The sequence below is a fragment of the Frieseomelitta varia genome, unplaced genomic scaffold (assembly GCF_011392965.1).
Source record: "Frieseomelitta varia isolate USP_RPSP 00005682 unplaced genomic scaffold, Fvar_1.2 scaffold_239, whole genome shotgun sequence".
NCBI lineage: Eukaryota > Metazoa > Arthropoda > Insecta > Hymenoptera > Apidae > Frieseomelitta > Frieseomelitta varia.
The window spans coordinates 521,516-544,305 of NW_025109967.1; the positions used below are offsets into that span (position 1 = coordinate 521,516).

At 38.0% G+C, this 22,790-nt stretch overlaps 1 protein-coding gene across 1 annotated transcript in view; it reads right to left on the reverse strand.

Annotated features, from left to right (window-relative positions):
* The window catches only part of LOC122527914 (Kv channel-interacting protein 1-like), a 26,743-nt gene extending 12,301 nt beyond the window's left edge, over nt 1-14,442 (reverse strand). The window contains exons 1-4 of the mRNA XM_043652499.1: nt 14,146-14,442; nt 9,951-10,334; nt 6,517-6,705; nt 1,092-1,165 (exon numbers count right to left, since the gene is read on the reverse strand). Coding sequence (XP_043508434.1) covers nt 1,092-1,165; nt 6,517-6,705; nt 9,951-10,317 — 630 coding nt within the window. The 5' untranslated portion in view covers nt 10,318-10,334; nt 14,146-14,442. The remainder of the gene's footprint in view (nt 1-1,091; nt 1,166-6,516; nt 6,706-9,950; nt 10,335-14,145) is intronic.
* Nucleotides 14,443-22,790: the final 8,348 nt, after the last annotated feature.

Consider the following 22,790-nt stretch of genomic DNA (forward strand, 5'->3'; position numbering starts at 1 on the left):
AAAAAAAAAAAAAAAAAAAAAAAAAACTATCGTCGCGCAATATGATGTACGTTTCGATACAACGAATAATAGATTTAAAAATACACACGGTCAAATGATTACACGTTTACACGTACACAGTTTCACGTGACGGAGCCTTTTACGGTTAAGACATATCACAAGTAAAAGACAATTGTCGATTGTCGGCCACTGTCGTACGAACAAAAAAGGAAACTTGACTTATATTGTTCTGTAAACGCGCGCTTGCACGCGTGTGTGGCATGTGGTAAAATGGAATCTGATAAAAAGAGTTAATTAAAGGAAGTTGTACGTCAAAGGCTACCGTAGAAACTTCATCGCGCGCGCGGAAGAAACCGAAAAAGAAAAGAAAACGGGGAGAGAAAATGTTTTGCGGCGTAAAAAGGCACCGTAATGTGTGAGCTTCGGGCAACTCGAGGTCTAATTACACAAAGTACGTTTCCAACCTGAAGCCTCGAGAGATAATTACGTTAGCTGGTAATTATCTGCGAACGACTTCTCTTTGCCCTTCTTATTTCTTGATTTTCGAGAATGATAAACAGAATGGGAGGAACGGCCGAGCAATCGATCCGCAAATTAACCGCAAATCAGCGATTGATTGAACTCTACTATCGATTGATTGGAAAACTTAGTTAGATCCATGTTGCTCGTTATTGGCATCCTACTTGGCAATTATGGCTAATCTCCGCCGAATATTTGTTCGAGGCACACTTGCCAATCGAATCGCGCGAACGACTAATTGTACAAGGGCGACAATAATTCGCATGATGAATGTGCAACGTTGAAATGCTTGCTCCAGCTGGCGATGCACGAACAGTGTTTAAACTTTGGTCATTACAAGTTGCAGTAACATATTTAGCTACAATGCAACGTACGAGCAGGACATATTACAAAGCATCCATCAATCTACTGAATTCCGTCAAGAAGAAACGAAAGTTGTTCACAAAGTTTCATGTACATACGTGATACTCTTATATTTGAAAGTTTTGTTTATCACGTTATAATTGCACGTCTCGTGATATTATTATTAAGTTTTATCGCTACTTAACGCTAATACGACCAAAAATACATACCTCGAAACTAAGGATGCCACTATGATCCTGGTCCAACGTGTTGAAAACGTAATGCGCGTACTGGCTAGTATTGGCTGAAAAATGAAAATAAAGGTAGAGATTTTAGTCATGTCTGTGAAATATGCACATGTGCATATGTATTTGTACAGTCGCAGTTTGTCGCAATTTTAAGAACAAACTGTCGCCTACATCGTTCCTTTCGAGTACCTTCGAGGAACAAAGACGGTTTTCCTAACTTTCGTCGTTGTGTAGTGTATATATATATATATTTTTTTTTCAATTAAAATATGCATATTCCAACTGTTTCGATTAACGTACTCACTACTACTTTCTTTTCAACAATATTAGCTTTACTTCAAGAAAGTTTAAAGAAAGTTTATGAAAGGGGAAACTCTTGATAACATTGTATTATACTAACTATACTATAATATAATAATTTTCTACCAATAGAAAGGCTGTCTCAATAAACACTTCACTCTCATCGTCAAATGACAAACGCTGAATTGTTTTCTGAGCGTCGAACTTGACGTTGAAAATGATTGAATGATTGACTTGACGTGAAACAATAAATATATAATAACGCTTGCTTGTTCCATGCAAGTTCGAGTTAAACCAGCGATTTATACATGAAATTATACGCGACACAAACATTACTCCTATTTCTTTTAAGCGATACGCAACGCAATTTGTGACAACTTTCCCCGCAGAAGGGAATCGTTACACTGTCAAACGGAACGAGCAGAATTTAGAGGAAAAATTATGAAAACTCGTAAAAAAGTTAATCGTTGCGCGTGAGGAATTCAGTTATTCGCGTATTGGAAAAGTGGCTGAACTAATCGGATGAAAAAAAAAATTTGATAAAAATTTTACGGGGTAAAATAAAATATTGAATTGCAAAGGTAAAAGAGTTAGGTCTGACATGTACATGTGTGTGTGTGTGTGTGTGTGTGTGTGTGTGTGTGTGTGTGTGTGTGTGTGTATACGACATTTTCGTCGAGAAGTTAAGGAATGTCAGTTTCATCTTCACTTGAGCAGAAATCTCGGAGGTGCCGCTTCAATTGAAAGGATTCGCCTAGAAATTAGTACTCGGCTCCTTCCAGTGAATTATCACAGTGGGACTCTTGTGCAAGCACAGGGGGCCGGGGTAAAGTAGATTAACCCGTTCAAGTTGTCGAGCTTGTACGAATTAGGTTTTCAAAGGAAGACAGGCAGACATATAATATATCATTACTCACAATTAGCGGTACGATAAAAATCAGAAATTAATTTTGTATTCTGCATCAACCACCCTGTCACGAATTTCGATGCGACGAATAAAAATAGCCAATTCATCGTTTCTCGTTATTCTTCAATTTCGCAAACACCCGTGTTATTTTTCTGTATGATAAAAAGTGTTGAAGTACATAGTACGTCAATGGCAAATTTTATCAGTATAATACAAATAATATTCTACGAAAATATACAGAAATAACGGTGAAGCAAGTTCGGCTTTGATTACTTTCGAGAGAACAATAACGTCGAGGCAATGAATATTTTTCTAAGAGAGTTAAAAGTTTGAAACTTGTATTTTTCGTTCAAGGATTCGTTCGAGGGACGTTCTATGATTTTCTTTTAGAGAGCGGAAACACATATCTATCGAATACCAACAATAATTTTCCACATTTACATTTTGCTTTCTGATCTGATGTTCTTTCATATTTGTGTTTACCCGTTTATCATGATAGAACCGCATTATAAATCAGCTTTGCCATAGTTCAACGTCAAAATAGAATTTTACCTACATTTTTCAAATTCGACAACGAGAGTTTATTAATTTGTTATTTTACTTACTTTGATGAATACTGACATATACACAATTTTGAATGTTGCGAGTTTCAACTCGAGAAACTACAACGTAGGAATTTTTTACAGCGTACTTTCTTATTTTATACTTTATTCATATTCATATTTTTTAAATCAACGATGAACACACACGTTCTTTCTTTCACAGCCAATTCAATCACGTTATTAAAATCAGATTTTACGAAATAATTAATTTAACCAACCACGAAGCAGTTTCTGCATACGTCGCAAAATTTCACATGTAAATTATTAAATTCACTTTAGAGCCGGTATACAATAGGTCAGATATATATATATATATATTCCTGCACAAACACAATCTTGTTCGGGGTTCAGAAGCTACAGGATATTGCTCTAAGCCGTAAGCAATATTGCAGCGAAAATTCATTATTCAGCAAAATCGATGTTGTCTCGTTGTCGCAATTCACCTCTTTGACTTTTCACTATCGACTCGAATCTCAGAGAGATGCTTTTGTCATTGAAGCGTTTCCTCGGACAGTTTCAAAGATATAAATTTCATTTCATTGCACCAACGTACATAAAGGTATATACATGGAAGTATATATAGTATACACGGGGATTTCGTTTGCATTCTCGAAACGCCTGAGGAGTTTTAGATAAGTACAGACATGCTTCCCTTTGATAAGAAGCAGGAATAGGTGTTCGCGTTTGATCCTTTTCACCCTTGTATGTAAGTGATCAACATGTACAAACGTATATATGCAACATGTACGCGCATGCACATACTTTTATATTGTATTTTTCCATAGAAAGTTGACAGTTATTGAATAACGCGATCGAAAAGATTTTGACGTATAGAGGTCATCACTTTTCCTCTGACATTCTTAACGATATACATGTATGTATATCGTTAAAATAACAAAGATACTGCAAATCACTGAATTAAGTAAGATGTACGTAGCCAGCGATCAATTTTGTTGCCAACAATATATTTACAGTTACAATGCGTAAGTATCTACTTATTCTTTATTCTTTATAAAAAAAATTCAAATTGCAACTTTAATACTCGTTTCTAATACTTATCGAGATAATATTTAAACAATGTAATTTGTCGAATCTCGTCGACAAGAGTAAGAACTCGTGCGCTTATCGGCGAACATTTTTTCTTCAATTTTCAATTTTGTTTTTCGTAAACAATTTCCGTACATTTTCGTTTTCCCTCTTACATCGAACGACAAACAGACGACGGTTTCGATACGACATGCAGCACTCAGCCATGAAACCGTTGGTGAAGAAAAATTGTCGCTGTCAAGGGATCGAAGGTCGTCTTGTGTACTTGTGTATGCGTGTGGGTGCTCAGAGCTGGGTACATGACACGATGGTTCAACAAAAACGTTAAAAAATCGATACTGTCATCAGGACTGAGGTTAATTTGTTTGAGAGGTAATTTTTCCCAAATGTCAAAATTTTTTATCAGTCAAACGAACGTTTCCAATGCTTTCTTTTAAAATTGAATTTGCCAGCCCCACGAAACGACGAAACGTACGTTGTCAACGAACGTCGGTTAATCTGTCGCATTAACGTTTTACTTTTACATGTCTAGATAATTAAAATTTAAGTGTTTTTTAAGCATTTCTACTGCCGAAATTATTATCCACGATATCGTCTATACTGACTATGAGACGAGGAAGAAGAGTAATTTCAGCAGAGTAATAATTAAATTTCGATTCAGCGTTGTTTCTAGAATGTAGATTAATTACTCCCTTTCTATAATACATATAGCGTTCTGACACACGTTAATTAAAGCGAAGATAATTGATCCGTCAATCAAAAACTGCAGTGACAGTTTCAGGACAGCTTTCTGAATATAGCAACGTATCCGTTACACTGAAATATGCATATATATATAAATATACACGTAACAACAAATCGATGGCTATATAGATACGTATATATGTACGAGAGAATACGATTTGTAACACACGCGTAATACACGACGTTAAAAATTTAGGCTTAAGTGCGATCAAGTATTCTTTTTATTAAAAGCAAAATTTTCATCATGATGATTCCATGTGCTACAAAGTTAAACTTACATCTCACTTAAAGCGCGATCAAGTATTCTTTTTATTAAAAGCAAAATTTTCATAACGATGATTCCATGTTTTATAAAGTTAAACTTACATCTCACTTAAAGCGCGATCAAGTATTCTTTTTATTAAAAGCAAAATTTTCATAATGATGATTTGATGTTTGTCATAAGGTTAAACTTGTCTTACTTGAAATTCTTTATGACCCGTGCCCTATGTCAGGTGCGGTTCCAACCTGTGGTACACGTTCCCCTTCTAAGAATAAACAATATTGGTAATGGCGGAAAACGCCAAGAAAGAAAGAAAGAAAGAAAGAAGTCGAAATAAAAAACGCAAGGACAAAGCGATAGAGTTTTGATTTACAAAGAGAGATTTACGTGAAAGTTTTTAAGGAATAGGTGAGGGTTTATGAGAGGAGAGAGTACTCATGAATGAAAAGCCCAGTCAAGGAGTACAGCAGAGAAAAAAAGGTTGGGAACCGCTGCCCCAAGCTATGTTAAAATTTAATCATTGCAAATTAGTAGTATACTTTTTTTTATATTTGAAACGTCGTTACACTTATATATCGTTAAAAGAACAATAGGATGTATATGTAGATTTCTGTATAATGTAACTTTATCCACCGTTATTTTCTGAGCCCTTCGATCGATAGAATACACTGAAAAACTCGAAATGGTAGATGAAATCGGGCGACTTTGTCATCGATGGAGCTGAAGGTAAACTGTTTGCAAGTTGCACAGAACTTTTCGAAAGCGGAAAAATATTTGAAATCGATAGGAAACCATTCACTGATGAATATCGATATCGTTTATACGGACGGATAAAGGCAAACGCTGAAACGCAGCACCATTTTCATACGGGGGTTTATTATCATAGCGACTATATATGTGTGACTATATATATATATATATATATATATATATATATATATATATACACCTATCTCTTATATATTCAACCAAGTATCGTGCAACTATTTGCTCTATTTGATTGTGCTTTCATCCCTTTTGTATTTTTCTTTACCTACTACCCATGTGTATCTCTCGTTCTATTTTTATATTCGTTATATTTTTCGCGCAAGCTTCGCGTTATCGTGAAACAGAGGGAATTTAAATGTGAATAGATACCTCGCGCGCGAATAAACAAGAAGAAATAGCATTCGGCTGATTCTCAAATCCTAATCTTCCTTTTTCCTCTTTTGTTTTCTCCTTTGTTTCTTTGTTTCTTTTTGTCGAACAGATCGGTATGATTATCGTACCGTAGCTTCTTCGTACGTATGTGCCTACGTAAGTGTATAAAGTAAATAATTTCATAAAATTACGACCTGTTTATATATGTTATTCGCAGTAGCATTGTACCTAATAATCTTAGAGTCAGAGTCAAGCCGAAAAGAGTCAATTGGTGCGTCTCTAGTTGAACGATTGAAGTGGTTCATTTTCCCACTAAGCGTGTTCGGGTATTAATTCGTTGCTAACTAACAGCCTGGGAAACGGTAGTGAAATTTTTCAGATGTTATACCATGATATACGACCTACCTCCTTGCGGAAAAAACTGTGAGTAGATGCACTTGAAAGTTTCCTCCCTGACGACTCCCGTGGGACATTCTGCCTTGAAACCACGATATATTCTCTTCAGCTCTGCCTCGGTGAACCTCGTGGCTCGGCAAAGACTCGCCAATGAGTCGGGTCTGTATCTCGGGGTCTGCTCCTCTTCGTATTCCGAGTCTGCAAAATCCAAATCGAAGCTAGCCGCTTTTCGTTAATTGTGAAAAAAAAAAAAAAAAGGAAAAAGAAAAAAAGACACGCTTGTCGAGTATCTATCGCGTCAATTTGGTCAATTTCCTCAATTTGAAAGGTACATCACGTGTTACGTAACAACTTTTCATACGTACGAGGTAGAGAGAGAAAGATGCAAATATTTGCCTAATTATTTTGCGAGACAGTTTTGTCTCGATTTCTTAATTAAAATTTTCAATTTCACACGAGCGATAAAGTAATGTTGGCTGAAGGAAAACTCTGTACACAATATGAGAGTAAAGTTCACAGACTGATTTAATATGAAACGTTATAAAACGTTATTACACGAGCTTCATCAACCGTTTCAATATTGTACATCCAATTTATTCCTCGAGCATTCGTAATCTATCGTTTCTTTACTTCGCTTTTTCAAACCTACGTACGTAATGATTAACAACGTAATTACGATGTTGCATTAGTACACAATTTCTCCAATAGTTTCGATTCAGTTGTTTATTCAATGATCTCTGCACGAAATATTGAAATGGACCACTCGTGGAAAGAGAAACAGACATTTCGCTTAAACAAACTTTGCGTTTGAATTTGAATTTCATACTACGAATATAATGTTGTTTTAAGAAGACCTTAGATCATCGAGAATTCATATCTAACTGTTCCTAAATGTTTCATTTCTTATGACGAATACATGAGCATACGTATTCGCACTTGAGCATGTGTTACGTTAGTACCTATCCAAATAGAGCATAATGTCGATAACAGATAATTTTCTTCGAATTTTATGTGAAAATTTCAATTATATAAATTCTTATATAAATGCTTATATTAAACAGTATAGCAGATTGTTTCTTTTCCTTACATATTTCTAAGCAATCGAAGTATAAATGTTTAGCTACTCGCAATATTATGGAAGATTCCTGATATTAATGTTAAGTAGCAATAGCGTTGATCTTAACGTTTTACGCTTCGATGTTCATTACTTTGACTGAAATGTACAGATAACATCTAACCTATTTATCCGTATTTATACTACATACCGTGGATAAAAAAAAGTGTACATTCGTTAAGGCGAACGATTTTTATATAGACAGCATCAGCATTCAATTTAGGATCGTGGTTCGAGTTACTCGTAGATTGCTGGTTGTGTAACCTTTGGAATGAAAAAGAGAATACCAAACAGTAAATCAATTCTTTGCTACTCTGTTTTTGTATTCAGTGTAGAATTTATCGGCGTTTCCTCTTGTTCAAGGGAACAACATTTTTTTTTCTTTCCTCCGATTTGTAGAATTCACGAATAGCAAATACCGAATGAGAACGTAAGGCTTGTACGTAGATTACTGAATTGGGTAATAATTAATTCGTTTCGTTTCGTTTCGTTCAATCGAAAGGAAAAAGAATGTAAAAGAAGTTCTCCTGTTATTTACATTTTACGATTTCAGGAATTTCGTTAATAAAATTTCAAAGTATTTCGCGCCGCGCGATATTAAGTTGCCTCGAGGAACGTATTTCTCTTGCAACTGTAACAATAAAACTTTAGTTAAATGATATAAAACGCCGGGTAATTAACATTCGCGCGTGTTTTTGTGTTTCTTTTCGGGTGGCAACGGAACGATTCGAGCGGCAGGTGCGCTCGACGCGCACAGACGACTCACCAATCATGACTAACAATACATTTGCGCGTTTAAATGAATTTTCCGCGAGTGGTGTGAGTGAGTGGAACCTATTGTCAGCTTGTTTCGATGCAAAGGCGACGCGACGCGACGCGACGCGACGCGACGCGACGTATGCTTTTATTCGTCTCGATTAAACGAGGCGTTGAATTGCAGCCCGGAAAATGCTTTCGAGAATTCAGTTACCTTTCGTTTCATACGAACGAAAGGTGGTGGCTTGTGAGTGACGGTGAAGAAATTTATTGGAAACTGTTTGCTCAATAGGAAATATTAACCTACTTTCTCCTACATTCTTGAATTATTATACAATATAATCAATTCTTACGTGTCGCATGTACGCATGTATTAATATACATGATAAGCGATAAAGCAAGTTCGATGAATTCGAATGAATTATTCGATCAATTTTTGATCGTCAATTGCATAATCGAATAATGTTTCACTTTATGCAAGGAACCAAGTCGTAACGAAACGCCACGTTCTCTTTCGGATGCCCTGATATCATTCTAGGGAATTAGTTAATTTTTGAATTTCTGAATAAACAAACGTAGGCATTCTAGCGATGTTTAAGAAGGTTGCCAAAAGTGATGACGCCTTTACTCGATAGTACGATATAGAATGGATGTAAGGGCGGGAAAAGTGAGAAGGATGTGGAGCAATGATAGGGATTCGGCGAGGCATCGGAAGAAGAAGGTCGATTGGAGGTAAGTCGAACACAATAACCCTCGAAACGGATGAAACAGTGGCGAACGTGCACGTACACAGGAAGAAGTATGTAGGAATCATGCAACATAGATGACGAAGTGGAGCACGTAAGCAAGTTGAAGGCCTCTCGCAACAGAGAAGCTCGGGAGACTCACACGTTTCGGGAAAATGTGTTCTAACCACTTCGCGGGGATCCGATTCGAGAGCACGGTTCGCAGCACGCGATAAATTCCTGCCAACTTTCTAAAACATATTTGCATCCCGATACGTAATCTGCTTAATCTTTGAATTTCGAACGCTCGTACACAGAGAATCGCGATAAAATTTTACGATCGTATCATAACGTAGAAGAAACAAGTGACAGGTGCAATTTTGTCGAATTTCTTCACTTTTCAGCGTAAAATGTGGAGACAAAATATAGCTTCGGTTGGAAATATGTATTTTCAATTTCCCGTTGATAATTAACTTCAAATTCACGGCTCGCTAATCTCTAATAAAGTAAAACAAAGCGTACAATTTAAATGGATCTGTACGACGTTTTGACGAAGGCTACCTACACACGATACTGGTACACACGATACTGTCAAACTGTCAGAAACTGATTTTCTAGATGAACATAAATAGCTGAAGCTACGAAGCTTCAAAGTTTCAAAGAACGTGGAAATCTTTGAAAATTGTAAGATTACGAACTTTGAAAAATGTGGAATAAATTGGATGTCTGTCGTAAACTGTCGGCTACGCCATCTGGATACGAGAGAACGTTGTATCGAGAACGCTGCAAAGATGCAGCTGAGAAATAGTTGATAGAGAACTAGGAGAAGAAGTTAAGGAAGTTAGTACCTAAGGCGAATTTCACGCCGGTCCACGCCTGTCGAACGTAATTGATCAGCCTTCTGTAGAGGGGTCGCGGTGGTCTTTTCGTCGAGGTGCCTTCCTCTTCGTCCCCTTGGCCATCGCTGTCCAAGGCTCCCGGTGGTGGTCCCACGCCTGTCAGTGTGCCAACCTGGTTCCTCTCGCCAAGAATGTTCACCACTTCTCGTAGCTCAGGCGCTACGCCCTGCAGTGCTGAGGAGTAATTCGCGGGGGCGACGCCTGAACCAAGAAGGCTGACGCCGCCCCCGCGACCTCTGCCACGGCCCCGGCTACCTCGACCCCAGGCGGTACCGGTACCTTCGACATTATACATCGAGTTACGTTTAAACCTCATCGCCTCTCCAACAGTACCTAGAATACCATTTAGTCTTTAACATGGACTTGATGCGCAATGCGTGCAACATACCTATACATACGTATACCTGTACTATACCAGATACATACATACATACATACATACACGCACACTGTACGCACCTGTGTAATATCAGGTACGCGATTTACCCAAAGACGTCAACTTTTAAGCTTTTCACATCAGTCGCGTTTCCTTCTCTACTCTCGTGTTGTCACTTCCCCGATTTATAGCTTGTTGTTAGCTTCAATCGCAGATGCACGTGATTAATTATGTTTGTTACTCTTCTGCGAGGACGCGCGAAAACAGTCCGGATAAAGTTCCGAGGAAGGAAGTCTGAGATCACTTGGTCTCGGGACAAACGTACGACGCAACTTGTGTCAAAATCTCTCCGCTCTCTGTACAGATACGGATCGTTAGTCTAAACTCTCTAAATATAGGCAACGCGGAGATTAGAGCCAGTCACGTTGACACGACCCGAACATATTGATATCAGAAGATGTTATTAGTAGAAACGTTTTTGGGTAAATCGCAGACAAAAACGACACATTCGTGCCCTATGAAAATTGCCGAGTTTTTAACGAGAACACGGGAATGCCATTAAAAAATGTCAGATTTAGCTTCAGTCCAAGAATTTCATGAAACAGACGTTGAAACATTCACGAGGATTGAAAAGTTCAATCAACGAGAATTCGAGAGTTGTGTATTGATCGCTGTCTCGATGCCCCGAGGACGTTTTTCCATTCCTAATTACGGCTTCAAGTATGCTAATTAAATACATAAAATGTCACTACCGGCCGTAGTTTTAACAGTTTTATGGAATCGTGTCATTCGCTACGTTTTCAGCTTAATTCTTTTATTCAACGTTCACATCCCGATCGAGACTCGTAGAAATAAATTTTGTAAAATTGAATTATCATCGTTATCATTGTCATTCTTATTCTTGCTGTTATTTACCTAAAAAAAAATGTCACGGTGAAGTTTTTCTATAAAAATACAATGTAAATACGTACATCAAGGACAATGTTTGATCATGTAAATGCTCGTGTAATAGGCACGACGCGATACACATGTATAAGCAATGATTTGTAATAAACTGCACTAAATAATTCGAAACGGTAGCCATAGAAACGAATTATGCGCTTCGATGATAACGGCGGGCCGAAACACATACATTCGTACATTAAAGCTGTAATTGCGTTCCGGAATTAAGCGGCGATGTGTCGGTAGTAGTAATGTTAACTGACTTTGAAACGAGCTAGTACCGTCGTAGAATAGTACAGGTCATTGGTAATCACTTCTTTAATTAAACGAATCGCTTAACTGAAAGGCAATAACGTGTAATTGTGTTCAACCTAATTAGCAAAATCAATTGTCCATCACCGAAACCAAAATATTAAATTAATCGCTAATTATCAATTGTCAGTTTTCCAATTGAAACGCAGTGATTGCATATATTTATACGAAAAACAGTTATTTAACAATTTTTTATGAGAGAAACGTAACGTTATCTATGTTACCGCACAGATTCGTAAATCAATTCGTTAATTCTTACTTACTAGATAATAAATCAACTGAAATAAAAATTTCGTAATATTTAGTAGGTTGAGTTATCGATAAATTTCTTTCTATTATAAGCACATTCGAAACTTCACGTTTCTATTTGTCGCAAGCAAGCGTCTACGATATTTGATATGAACCAGATGAAGACTAGTATTATCCATGACACGTACATACGTGGTGATGGAAACAAACAAACTTGTTTGACTCGTTCGGGTAAAATAAAATAAGCAGGTAATTCATTTATTTATTTTTTTATATCGCGATTAAATGAGCGTACGATAAAATGAGAAAATGAATTAAACGGTTATTATGTTAATAAGTATTGTCACGCGCAAAGGAATTTTGTGACGATTCGCCATTAATTTAATTCGATGCTAATTTGATCGAGTGATTTTCAGAGATCGAATATTACAGTTTGTCCACCTAAGTGCAACTGCAATCACAATCAGGCGTGTCTATCATAAGTCAGGCATGGACAAAGAGAATGACGACGATGACCTAGATATCCTGCGACGTGGAATAAGATGTGTAGGCTTTCTCTGAGAATCACGTGCCATATTACATCAGTAATTTGTAGTTATTTGAACAAGTTCGAATAATTTTATTAAAATGCAATAATTCAAAATAATTGAAAATATTAAACGAGATATATATAATAGCGAGAGAAAAGTAACTTACGTAAAGGCAAGTCAAAGTTTTGTCAGTAAGCAAAATATAATAATATAATAATAATTTGCAATATAATGTTGAATAAATGTTAGAAGCGACAAGCAGTAATTTTGCAAGTGTATCACGGTATTTTCACACAGTGTAAATTCTATATTCAAAGCCTGTCCGTAACGGGTTAAATTTACTGAAAGGTTGAATAAGGTACTAAGCCTGTGCCAGCGAAGACAAGTCCAATGTATTTAACCTGACACGTTAGATAAGATTGAGAACAGTCAACTAGACGTCTTCCTTTATTCATTATGTACCACATGTACATGTACGTACATATATACAAACATACATACATACGTACACACATATGTGTATGCCCTGCTTAATATTAACGATTGCAACAGCTGTGTTTAATTTAAAATTGAAATTTTCATTTGTTTCAATGGATCAATGGAAAATATATAACAATTATAATTATATATGTAGATTTATACAGTCTTTTTGAAAATCTCTTTAGACTCTTTATAAAGTATGTATATACATATCTATATTACGAACATCTAATGCACGTGTAACATCGACGTATATGAAAACGTATATGAAATAGATGCAAAATATTACACTTTTGGCTAAACAATTCTTGTGCATTTCAATCAGCATACGTGCATGTATGTACACATATATTGTAGGTCCAATGTTCTCGTTTTTTTATTTTAGAAAAGTAAATGTTCAATTTGAAGAACCGAGTATCGCATATATCCATCACTTTGGCTAAATAATAACATGAAATATTTCTATTAAAATACGTAAAAGGTATATTCTTGCATAACGTTGCATTCAATAATTCTCAAAGCGTTTGCGATTTTCATTTTTTGGCGTGAGAAATGATACTTTTGATAATCGAATAATATCGAGAATGAATTTGAATGAATTTTCAAATGAGAATGAGAATTTTATGTTTAATTATGGTTAATTTCATGCGATGTTTTTATTAGAACAATAATCTACTAGTCATTGAAATGCCTTATTTAATTAATAACAAGTAGATGAATAAGTCTATCATCTGTAATAGCGATAGTACTGTTAAAATTGTTTACTTTATTTAATAACACTAATACTATAATATTATTAATATTTTTAATATAATATTTTTAATATACAATAATAGCAAGGCATCGTTAATATTGCGTTTATTTAATAACGTATAAATTAGCCAAACTACACTACAGCCCCCGTTAATTTCCTCCATAATTCTGTAATTAAATTAATATCTTCTCCATTATCCGCTCTTAAATATTTTATAATTTCCTTTTACTGCAAGTTTCCGACGTTAAATTCCATACATGCGCATGTAATTACGCAACAGGTATAATTACAATAATTTGTCTGCACTAGTATTTACTTGACTCACTGTCGCAAAATGCATTAGTTGACAAATTAACCGGTTGAAGTTGTTCACAAGAAAGTTGCATTTACGTTGATTATAAAACGTTGGATCAACGACGAAACGATCATCACATTCTTTTCTTTTTTTTTTTTTTTTTTTTCTTTTTGGGGGACGTANTTTTTTTGGGGTGAAGAAGATACCTTGACGCTTTTTATAGGAGGGTAGCCCCACCACAGGGCCACAACCCCCTGCACTCCCCGCGACAGAGGAGCTGATGGTGGCAAGACAGGGAGCTCCCCGACCGCCACCTCCGCGTCGTTCCAAGTCACGGCGTCTGCACCCACCTCCGCCCCCACCACCACCACCACCGCCACCCCCGGCGGACAACACCACGACGGGTCCAGGGGTACGTTTGCGTGCCCCTTCTCGTGCGGAGCCCCTTTTTTCAGAGGAGGGCCCCGCGATCTCCTCGCGCCTTCGTACTCGCTGGCTTCTTCCAGCCCTGTAATCAATTTTTTTCCCATCTTTTTCTCTCCTCTTCCTCTTTCTCTTTCCTTCCTCTTACTCATCCCCTCTCCTCTTTCTCCTATCATATCTACGGCATTCTCTACCGGGGATATTTACGAGAAATTTCAAAGCTTATCACCAAAATCTTATATCTAGAATTTTTATATAGAATCACCGAAGACTGAGAAGCTTACCGCCAAGCGCTACGAGTACATATATATATATGTACGTGTACATTTATATCACTTACAACGCGATGAGCAAACAATGAACGAACGAGAAATGCGCTTACGAGCAAGGAACCACGGCTTGAATCACGGTTCAAATTAGTGACAGTGCCGCGATGAAATTGAAAAGGAAAAGCCGCGAGAAAAATTGGAAATGCGGAGATGTTCGTTGAAGGAGTTTACAGCTGATCTTTTGGTAGATGTACTGGCATTAGCCATTGGTATGCATTTGAGATCGATCGATCGCGTATAGACGTCCGATGTCAGCGAATGTTCTTGCTTTTCCATACTCTACAGCTGGCAGCAGTGCACTTCCCGACCCGATACATTCGCGCTCTCGGAATTCGTGGAGAATAGTCGAGAATTTACGAGGATTGCGATTTAAAACGGCTCTTTCTGCACATATATATATCTCTTCTACATCCGTCGAGTTCGCTCGCGCAAATCGAATTTCTATCAATCTGCTCGAAAACAGCTCTCCCCATTTAATTTTTGTTTTCACCGGCTTCTAATAATCTACGTGCTGTTTGCATTTCCAGTGCTGCCGCTCTTAACGCGCCCTTTCAACGGGAAAATATCCGTAAACTGTAGTAATTTCACGTGAATGCGTTCAGCTTTCGGCATTTGATTACGCAGACTCAAGTCTATGTCTGACATCTATGTAATCAGCGTAGTACAGATTGTCCAAAAGACTTAATAATTTGGTAATTCAACAGCAAAGGGAAGATGTGCGGTTTTTAAATAGATATTAATTTTTTTCGTTGGATAGACACGAATGATTTATCAAAGATGTCAAAAATCTGGCTTGAAATATGGTCAATCTTACGTCAAGATTACGTCACTTGCTTACGTTTCTCTGTTAATTACAACTTTACAAACACGTATAAACTGAAACAATAGGAAAAGTAAATACATCGTTTCGTTTCGTACCTAACCAAGTTGATAATATCGTCGTGCTGCAATATATTTTCTATCGTAAGCTCTGTACAGCTTCGTCCGAATTGTTCAAGTTTCAATCGAAGCGATCGACTCGTCAATTATTAATTAGTGAAATTTCAGGCGCGGGCGTGGACGCTAAATAAATATACACTTGGAAAAATATCGTAATAAATGAAAGGAGGATAATTTGATTTAAAGGTAGGTACGAGATTGCAGCTGGCCGGTATGTAACTGCCTCGGTAAAAGGTAAACCATTTTTAATTTTCATTACGAAGAGAATGACTTCCTCTGAGAAATTGGGGCGCGGAGAAAATGGAATTTTTCGACGTAATTACGTGCTCACCCTTTCTCGCGTACAACCACGTTGTTTCCTCTCTTTAGAGGTGGAGTGTCTAAATTAACTCTTCGGATACTAGTTTTGCTGATCAGGTATCCGCGATACAACGCGGATTAATGGATTAGATGGACAGGCGTTCGTTGAGTTTGGTAAAAATTCGTGACGTCGCTGCTTTTTCCTCTTGTCTTTTTTCTTCGTTTCTTCCACGCCTTGTTCTCTCGATTTACGACTTGTTTTACGACTTGAGGCGATGCGGAGGAGCCTTCAGAGTTGTCATAATGTACACCCTAGTCAGTTACGAGTGATTAGTATGGCTTGGCGTCTCGAGGTATCTTTATTAGAACCTGAAATCAGTAAACGGAAGCACGTGCGTTAGTCTTGCAGGGAAATGTGAATATATTTTTACACATTTTCAACAAAATTTTATACACACGTATATATTAAAAGTACAGGGTAGATGTTTGCAAAATTCAAATGAAATCAATGGATCGTTGTGTACGATCAAATTCAATCGAAAAGCAAAAGGAGAAGAAATGAATATGAAGTGGCAAATGAAGGGAAATATTTGAAAGCAAAGGATCGAATCGACGAACGACAGGTAATTATAAAGTTTTAAAGTTTGCTCGTGAATACAGAAATACAAGGAATCGGAAGAAACGTATGTATACGTAGGTGCTAGTAGTAGGTAATTAATCGCTCGAGGACACGAACTAACAAGATTTCGACCCATAGGATTCTGAACACATTCATACATACGTGTGCATACGTGTTCTTTGTTCGTGCCGATGGAACACGGGGTTTGTGTGTGTGCATGTGTGTGTATGTCGAAACGATAAAGTTGGGGTCAGAGCGCACGTAAAAGTGCCACTAGGGCCAAGATCTTGGAGATCACTTGGAACAGAGGACCTCACCGCTCTCTGCACTTTGTAGGTATATCCTCTTACGCTCGATTCTGGCGGAAAACTGGACGATTCGAGGAGAGAAAGCGCAGAACACGTACTCTATCTTTTAGAGAATTCATCGGGGCGAAATGAATATTGCGCTGGTGGATCTGGAGCGTACAACTGAACAATCATCAAGAGCAAATAGCCGGTAGAACGTAGTAGAACGTGCCGCTCGGTTCAATAACTAATTACACGATGCTGAAAGTATCGAGTCACGGAAATTACAGAAGAGAAGGTGCCACTATTGAAATACAAAAAATCGTGAAAAAAAAAATACAAGTCACTGAGACTCTGTTGACGTATATGACCGATGTATATATTCACTTAAACTCGAAGATTTCAAGATCCTATTACGGATAACCACAAGTAATGTCATTTCCTTCGAATTTAACAAACATTGCTATTAGTGACAATCATTTAACTTGTTGTAACATAATAACCTGTATTCTAGTTGAATGTTACTCTATATTGGCACTTAGTGTGCTTATTATGTGTTAAATTATATCATAGATTAAAACTATATTAAAACTTTTAAATAAAACAAAATTTTATCGAAAAACCGACATTACTAATATTTTGAACTTGTAGCCGTTCGACTTCAGCTTGCTGCGAAACTGACTAACTGAAATTCCTGGCAACTTGTCCGAACGAGAAGAGGGAGCATACCGAATGAAAAGAACTCGGACGAGTTTGCAAGTCGCACGTATTGTACCGCGGCTATTCAAAGAAATATTCTATAAAACAAACAGAAACAGCTGACCAGCGAAGAAACGAAAGTCAATCATTCGTTCTATTCTATAAAAAAGGATCCAGCTATAAACACAGCATCATCCACAAATATGATTCGAACCGTCGAAACGTGATATTTATAATTTAGACGGTGAACGATACGCGAGAGCTTTTGCATCGACGCGTTCACTTCAATTTTTTTTCACTTCTCGTTACCTGCATACGCGCCAGTTAAACATTATACAGTACAAATAGACAGAGTGTAACATTTTTCGACGTTATTTCGGCACGAACCGAAAAAATTGTGCCAACATCGATGGTTTTGTCACAAATTCGACGTTCCGATAAATTCCATACAGTAATAATTAATCATGCTCTGTTTGTTCCCTCAGTTTGTTGTGTCGTCGATCGTTTTCGACACGTTTTGTTTTTTTCCATTTTTTATTTATATTTTTACGCGAATAGATTCCTATACCGAAATTGTTGAATCGTATAACTGTGTACATCGTACCGAACGTAATTTGGAATTCGCGTCTTCCGACGAAATTGTAACATCGAAGTTTTTACGGCTCGCGCGTTTCTATCCGATTCATTTAGCTTCGCCGAAAAATACCAGAGCTTTTAAACTGCGAGTGAGCAGAGCGAAGGAGTAGAGTATGAAAATTCCATATACCGCGTAATGATCATTTCACGATGCAAAACTAAATCAAACGCGTAGAATAGACTATCACGTATGTATGTGGGTAGTTTGAAACAGATTTTTCAAAATTCACATACATTTGCTAAACAAACACATATAGATCGTGTCGTTCTTTCGTTTTCAATGTTTGTCATTGTAAAACAGAATGTTTTATTATGTATTTGGAAAGATCATTTGTTTCAGGGATAATACATAACAATCGCAATTAATAAATACAAAATTATGGTTACAAGTTCCTTTTGTACCATAACGCTGAGACGTTCATTTACAATTTCAAATATCGCAAAAGCAAACGTAGTACTTCTGTTAAAAAGTATTGTTAGTTGGAAAATAAATGGGAGTAACACGATCTGTGAGAGCAATACGTAAGCATAACCATCGTTCGTATTCTCGTTTTTCTCGTGCGGTTTCTCGTTGCAGAAAGTCGTGGATAGGTATCTGACTAATTGTAAGGTTAGTCATGAAATCGACATTTTTCACGGACATCTGCCAACGTACGTGACTAAATTGCATTATCCGCTCTAATTTCCAGCTATCGGGGTACTCGTTAATAGCGAAAGCTTTGGCACGTAATTACGGCAACTTCTTCAATTACGAGGGAATATCTGTCAATTTCAGAGTCACCCTCGCTTTTGCTCCAAACCTAACCCACAATAATTCTAGAGGAATGATACAATATACAATAACTAGAATCTAAAGTAGCGTAGGTTGATCTAAACGCAAGTTATCGAAACAACAGTTCGGTTTGATGATCGAGTAGCGAGAAGACTTTAGAAATCAGATACGGCGTCTCGTCGTACATGCGAAGTAGAACAGGGGTACATCACGGATATAAAAATAACAGAAAAAGTTCATATAAACATTACCCTATGTGACCTTGTTTTCAATCTTGTTTTGTGCCGTATGTATACTCTTATGTATCTCTTCCGCGATATATTACACGGTTGGATATTGGCTCGCTGTTTCTCCGCGAGATTTGAAAATCAAACGAGAGATCAGACGAATTTGCATACGTGCCTGTGTACTTTTTCCAATATTTTTCACATTTCCAAAATTTCAGTCAATTTTGATTTTTTCCATAGTCGCGGAATGACTGAAATATCAACTCGCAAAGTCGATCGACGCCAACTTCTACGGCAACTATTACGATCGAAAGATTATCGTTTTATTATATCGTTTCGGTTGGTTCTTACCTGTCTGGTCGGGGATTAACAGGTTAATAAAGTAAGAGTATAATTCACACGCACTGAAATTTATCGCTGTTAATAAAAGTTTTCTCTCGAGTTGGATAAGTGCCAGACGCATAAAAAGTCATCGTGTTGACACGAACCATCGATTTTTATGGTTTCTCATAGCGAGAAAATTGATATTTTATAGAGAGAGAGAGAGAGAGAGAGAGAGAGAGAGAGAGCGTGTGTGGATTCCAACGATGAGGGTAACTATTATACTCGTAGTACCGGTGCGACTCTATGTGAGCAAGCATGTACTTACGTATGTACCAACGCGAGAAACCAAGTATGTGATCGATCGTGACAGCCGTGCGAGGTTTATTTCTCTCGGCTGAAAACTCATTTCTATCTTCTCGGGCGACCATCCCTTTACGTTACCAGTTTCCACTCTGAATTTCACCGCACGACCGTCACGATCGGCCACTTTTCTTTCCTTCCAATCTTCCTCTTGTATCCTACGATGGCTTGCAATCGACGATCGTCGGTCGCCTATCGGATAAAAAGAAATTCGGGGAGAATGAAGGTAGTGGAAACAACGAGTTAGGGAATGTTACGATCCGAAAAAGGAAGAAGCTTCTCGTGCCAATTGGACGTAAAGTAAGTAAAAAATATATCAAATGCTTCGACAATGTGTACAATTAATGATAACGTGGGAATCTCTATTTGCATACTTGCGTCGCGATTAAAGAATCATGCTATTTCTTGAAATAATGAGACAGAAAGACATGTACGAAAAGATATATACGAACTGCGAAGTGTGGTGACTCGTAATTTTTTATTACGTGGCACGACGGTGTTGTTTAGCGTATCGCGGCGAGAACTCGCGTTCTCGCTGTAAATCAGATTTTAAAGTTGGAGGATTTATGAACGCGGCATGAACGAACTCGACGGTGGAGGAGACCGGTCGCGGCGCAGCGCGGCAAGCGAACCTGTCTCGGTGGTGGCCTAACGTGGCGGAGGTCAGCCAAGAAAGATACCGGCACCTGCGACAAATCTTCCAACCTGGGTGGGTGGCAGTTTCTGCAGGTGAATGTTTCGCAGAACATGTTTTGCATTGGATGGATCGACTGGCGAGCGACTCGATCGTGGCTGCGGTCTATAATTTTCACCGGTGCGCCGAAGAAGACAGAGACACCGCACGCGTGAACCTTGGACATTTCACTCGAACGATTTACATAACAGATACTTTATGTGCACGTAACTTATATATCGTGCAGCGTTTCATCCAACCGAAGCTGACCGATTTACCCGCGCATAAATTAGTTCAATCCTAACGACAGAACGGAATCGTCGCGTCGCCGCCGTGCCACTCCACTCCGCCACGTATCTATACCTATCTATATACGTACGTACGTATCTACATGCACTCTGCGGCTAGCTGGTCCGCGCGCAATACCACACCATTCCCGCCACTCGCTGACAATCGAGTTTACTTACCAAGAAGAATCCCTGGGGTACGAAAGCTTCGGCTTCAGCAGAGCCTTCAGACCTTCCTCCCCCTATTATCCTTCCTCCTATCCCCACCTATCCATCCTCCTTCCCCGTCCTTCCCTATCCTTCCCTTCCCTATCCCTATGCATTATTTACTTTGCTAACTAACGCGCGAAATTCCACCAGCCACTTTATTGCTAGGTGCTCCGCAACGCAATTTCCACTTAACACGCTGTTAATTGTTACAATTAATGCGATAATGTGTTAAAATGAAAATACGACGTCGTACCGATAGCCGTACACTACAGTGTAGACGTATTGTGAATTTGCATGAAAAATGTAAGTAGAGAAGCATTTTCTTCGTCGACGGACATCAACGAGCCGACTGAATCGTGGGTTTGCGAACGTGTCGTTTACAATAAATTTCTACATGTGTATCTATTCGGTAATCCTGTACCATTTACACAACAAGAATTACCGATCGAGTTGTATTGAAAATTAAATACTGCAAGGATGATTTAGTTTCAACATCTTTAAGCACCTTCGGCTTATCCTATTTAACGAGGGATGCGTGGTATCCGACTGGATGACAAATGGCGTAAGCGGGTGTTGCAAGAAGGTGCGACAAAGAAGCAAGAGGGAAAATGAGAGGACAAAACTGCACGCTGACACCGAAGAGCGAGCAAGGCTGGATTTAACTTGAGTTTACAATAGCGCCGTTTAAGCAAATCGTTCAACCTTTTCACCGACTTGTCTAAAGCGAACCCGTTCCCTGTATTTGCATCTTATCCGGTGACCTTATTATCACTGACAGGCCACTTTATTATTGCTCGAACGAGACCGATATTATTTACGTTTCGCTGATATTTCTTCTCTTTCGTAATTCGCCCCTCTCAGACTCTTTCTCACCGAGTCTCGCTGACACACGTTGGTTAAAATATTAACTTTAACGATACGTTGAATCCTTGTGATACGTACTGAAAAAAACATCAGACCACAGTGCGTGACAAGTTCGTTTGCCTTTGACTACTGCATTTCGAAAAATATGTATGTGATTACGCTGGCTCATTTCTCTTTAAATCCTACGTACGTATGTACGTACATTACAGCAGCTTGTGTATGAGTACAGATCAATAACGCACGAGAAATACGAAAATGGTTACGAAAAAGAGAAAAATAATTTTATTAATTCTGGAAAATAGAGGAATATACGCGTTTCAACAAGCTCACTTCGTACAAGCTCATTTCTGCTCTGTCATCATCCATTACGAGTCCCTTTAAGAGTCAAAGAGCTTTGAAAATAGACGTGTGGATTGTTCTCAAGCTCAGCGTGAAATATAGAACGCCCGAGGAAATGATAGCTTTTATCCAGTAATAGTAGATATTTCGTAATAAAACGCGCCATTATACAAGTTCACTTTCACTTTGTTTTATTTCTATGCAATCCATTCTTTTGCTAAACTTTTCTCAAAACTCTTGCAAAAAGAAACCAAAAAAGAGAAAGTAAAACCGCGTGTAGCTTAACGGCATAAAGTGCTTCACGGCGAAATAATTGAATTTGATCGAGTGAATGAAACTTTTCGTTTTGTACTTCTGTTTCTTTGCAATCGTGCGAACTGCGCCGTTGTTTCTGTACGTGGATGCACTGTTACGTTTCTCTAGGCCGCAGCTATATCACGCAGTGATGTATAAATGCAAATGGAACTAAACGAAATGAAGAAGTGAGCGAAGCGCGATTTTTTTCACAATGCGCGTTCTGCCATGGCCCTTAATTTTTCAAACGCAGCTGCTGGAAATGGGAT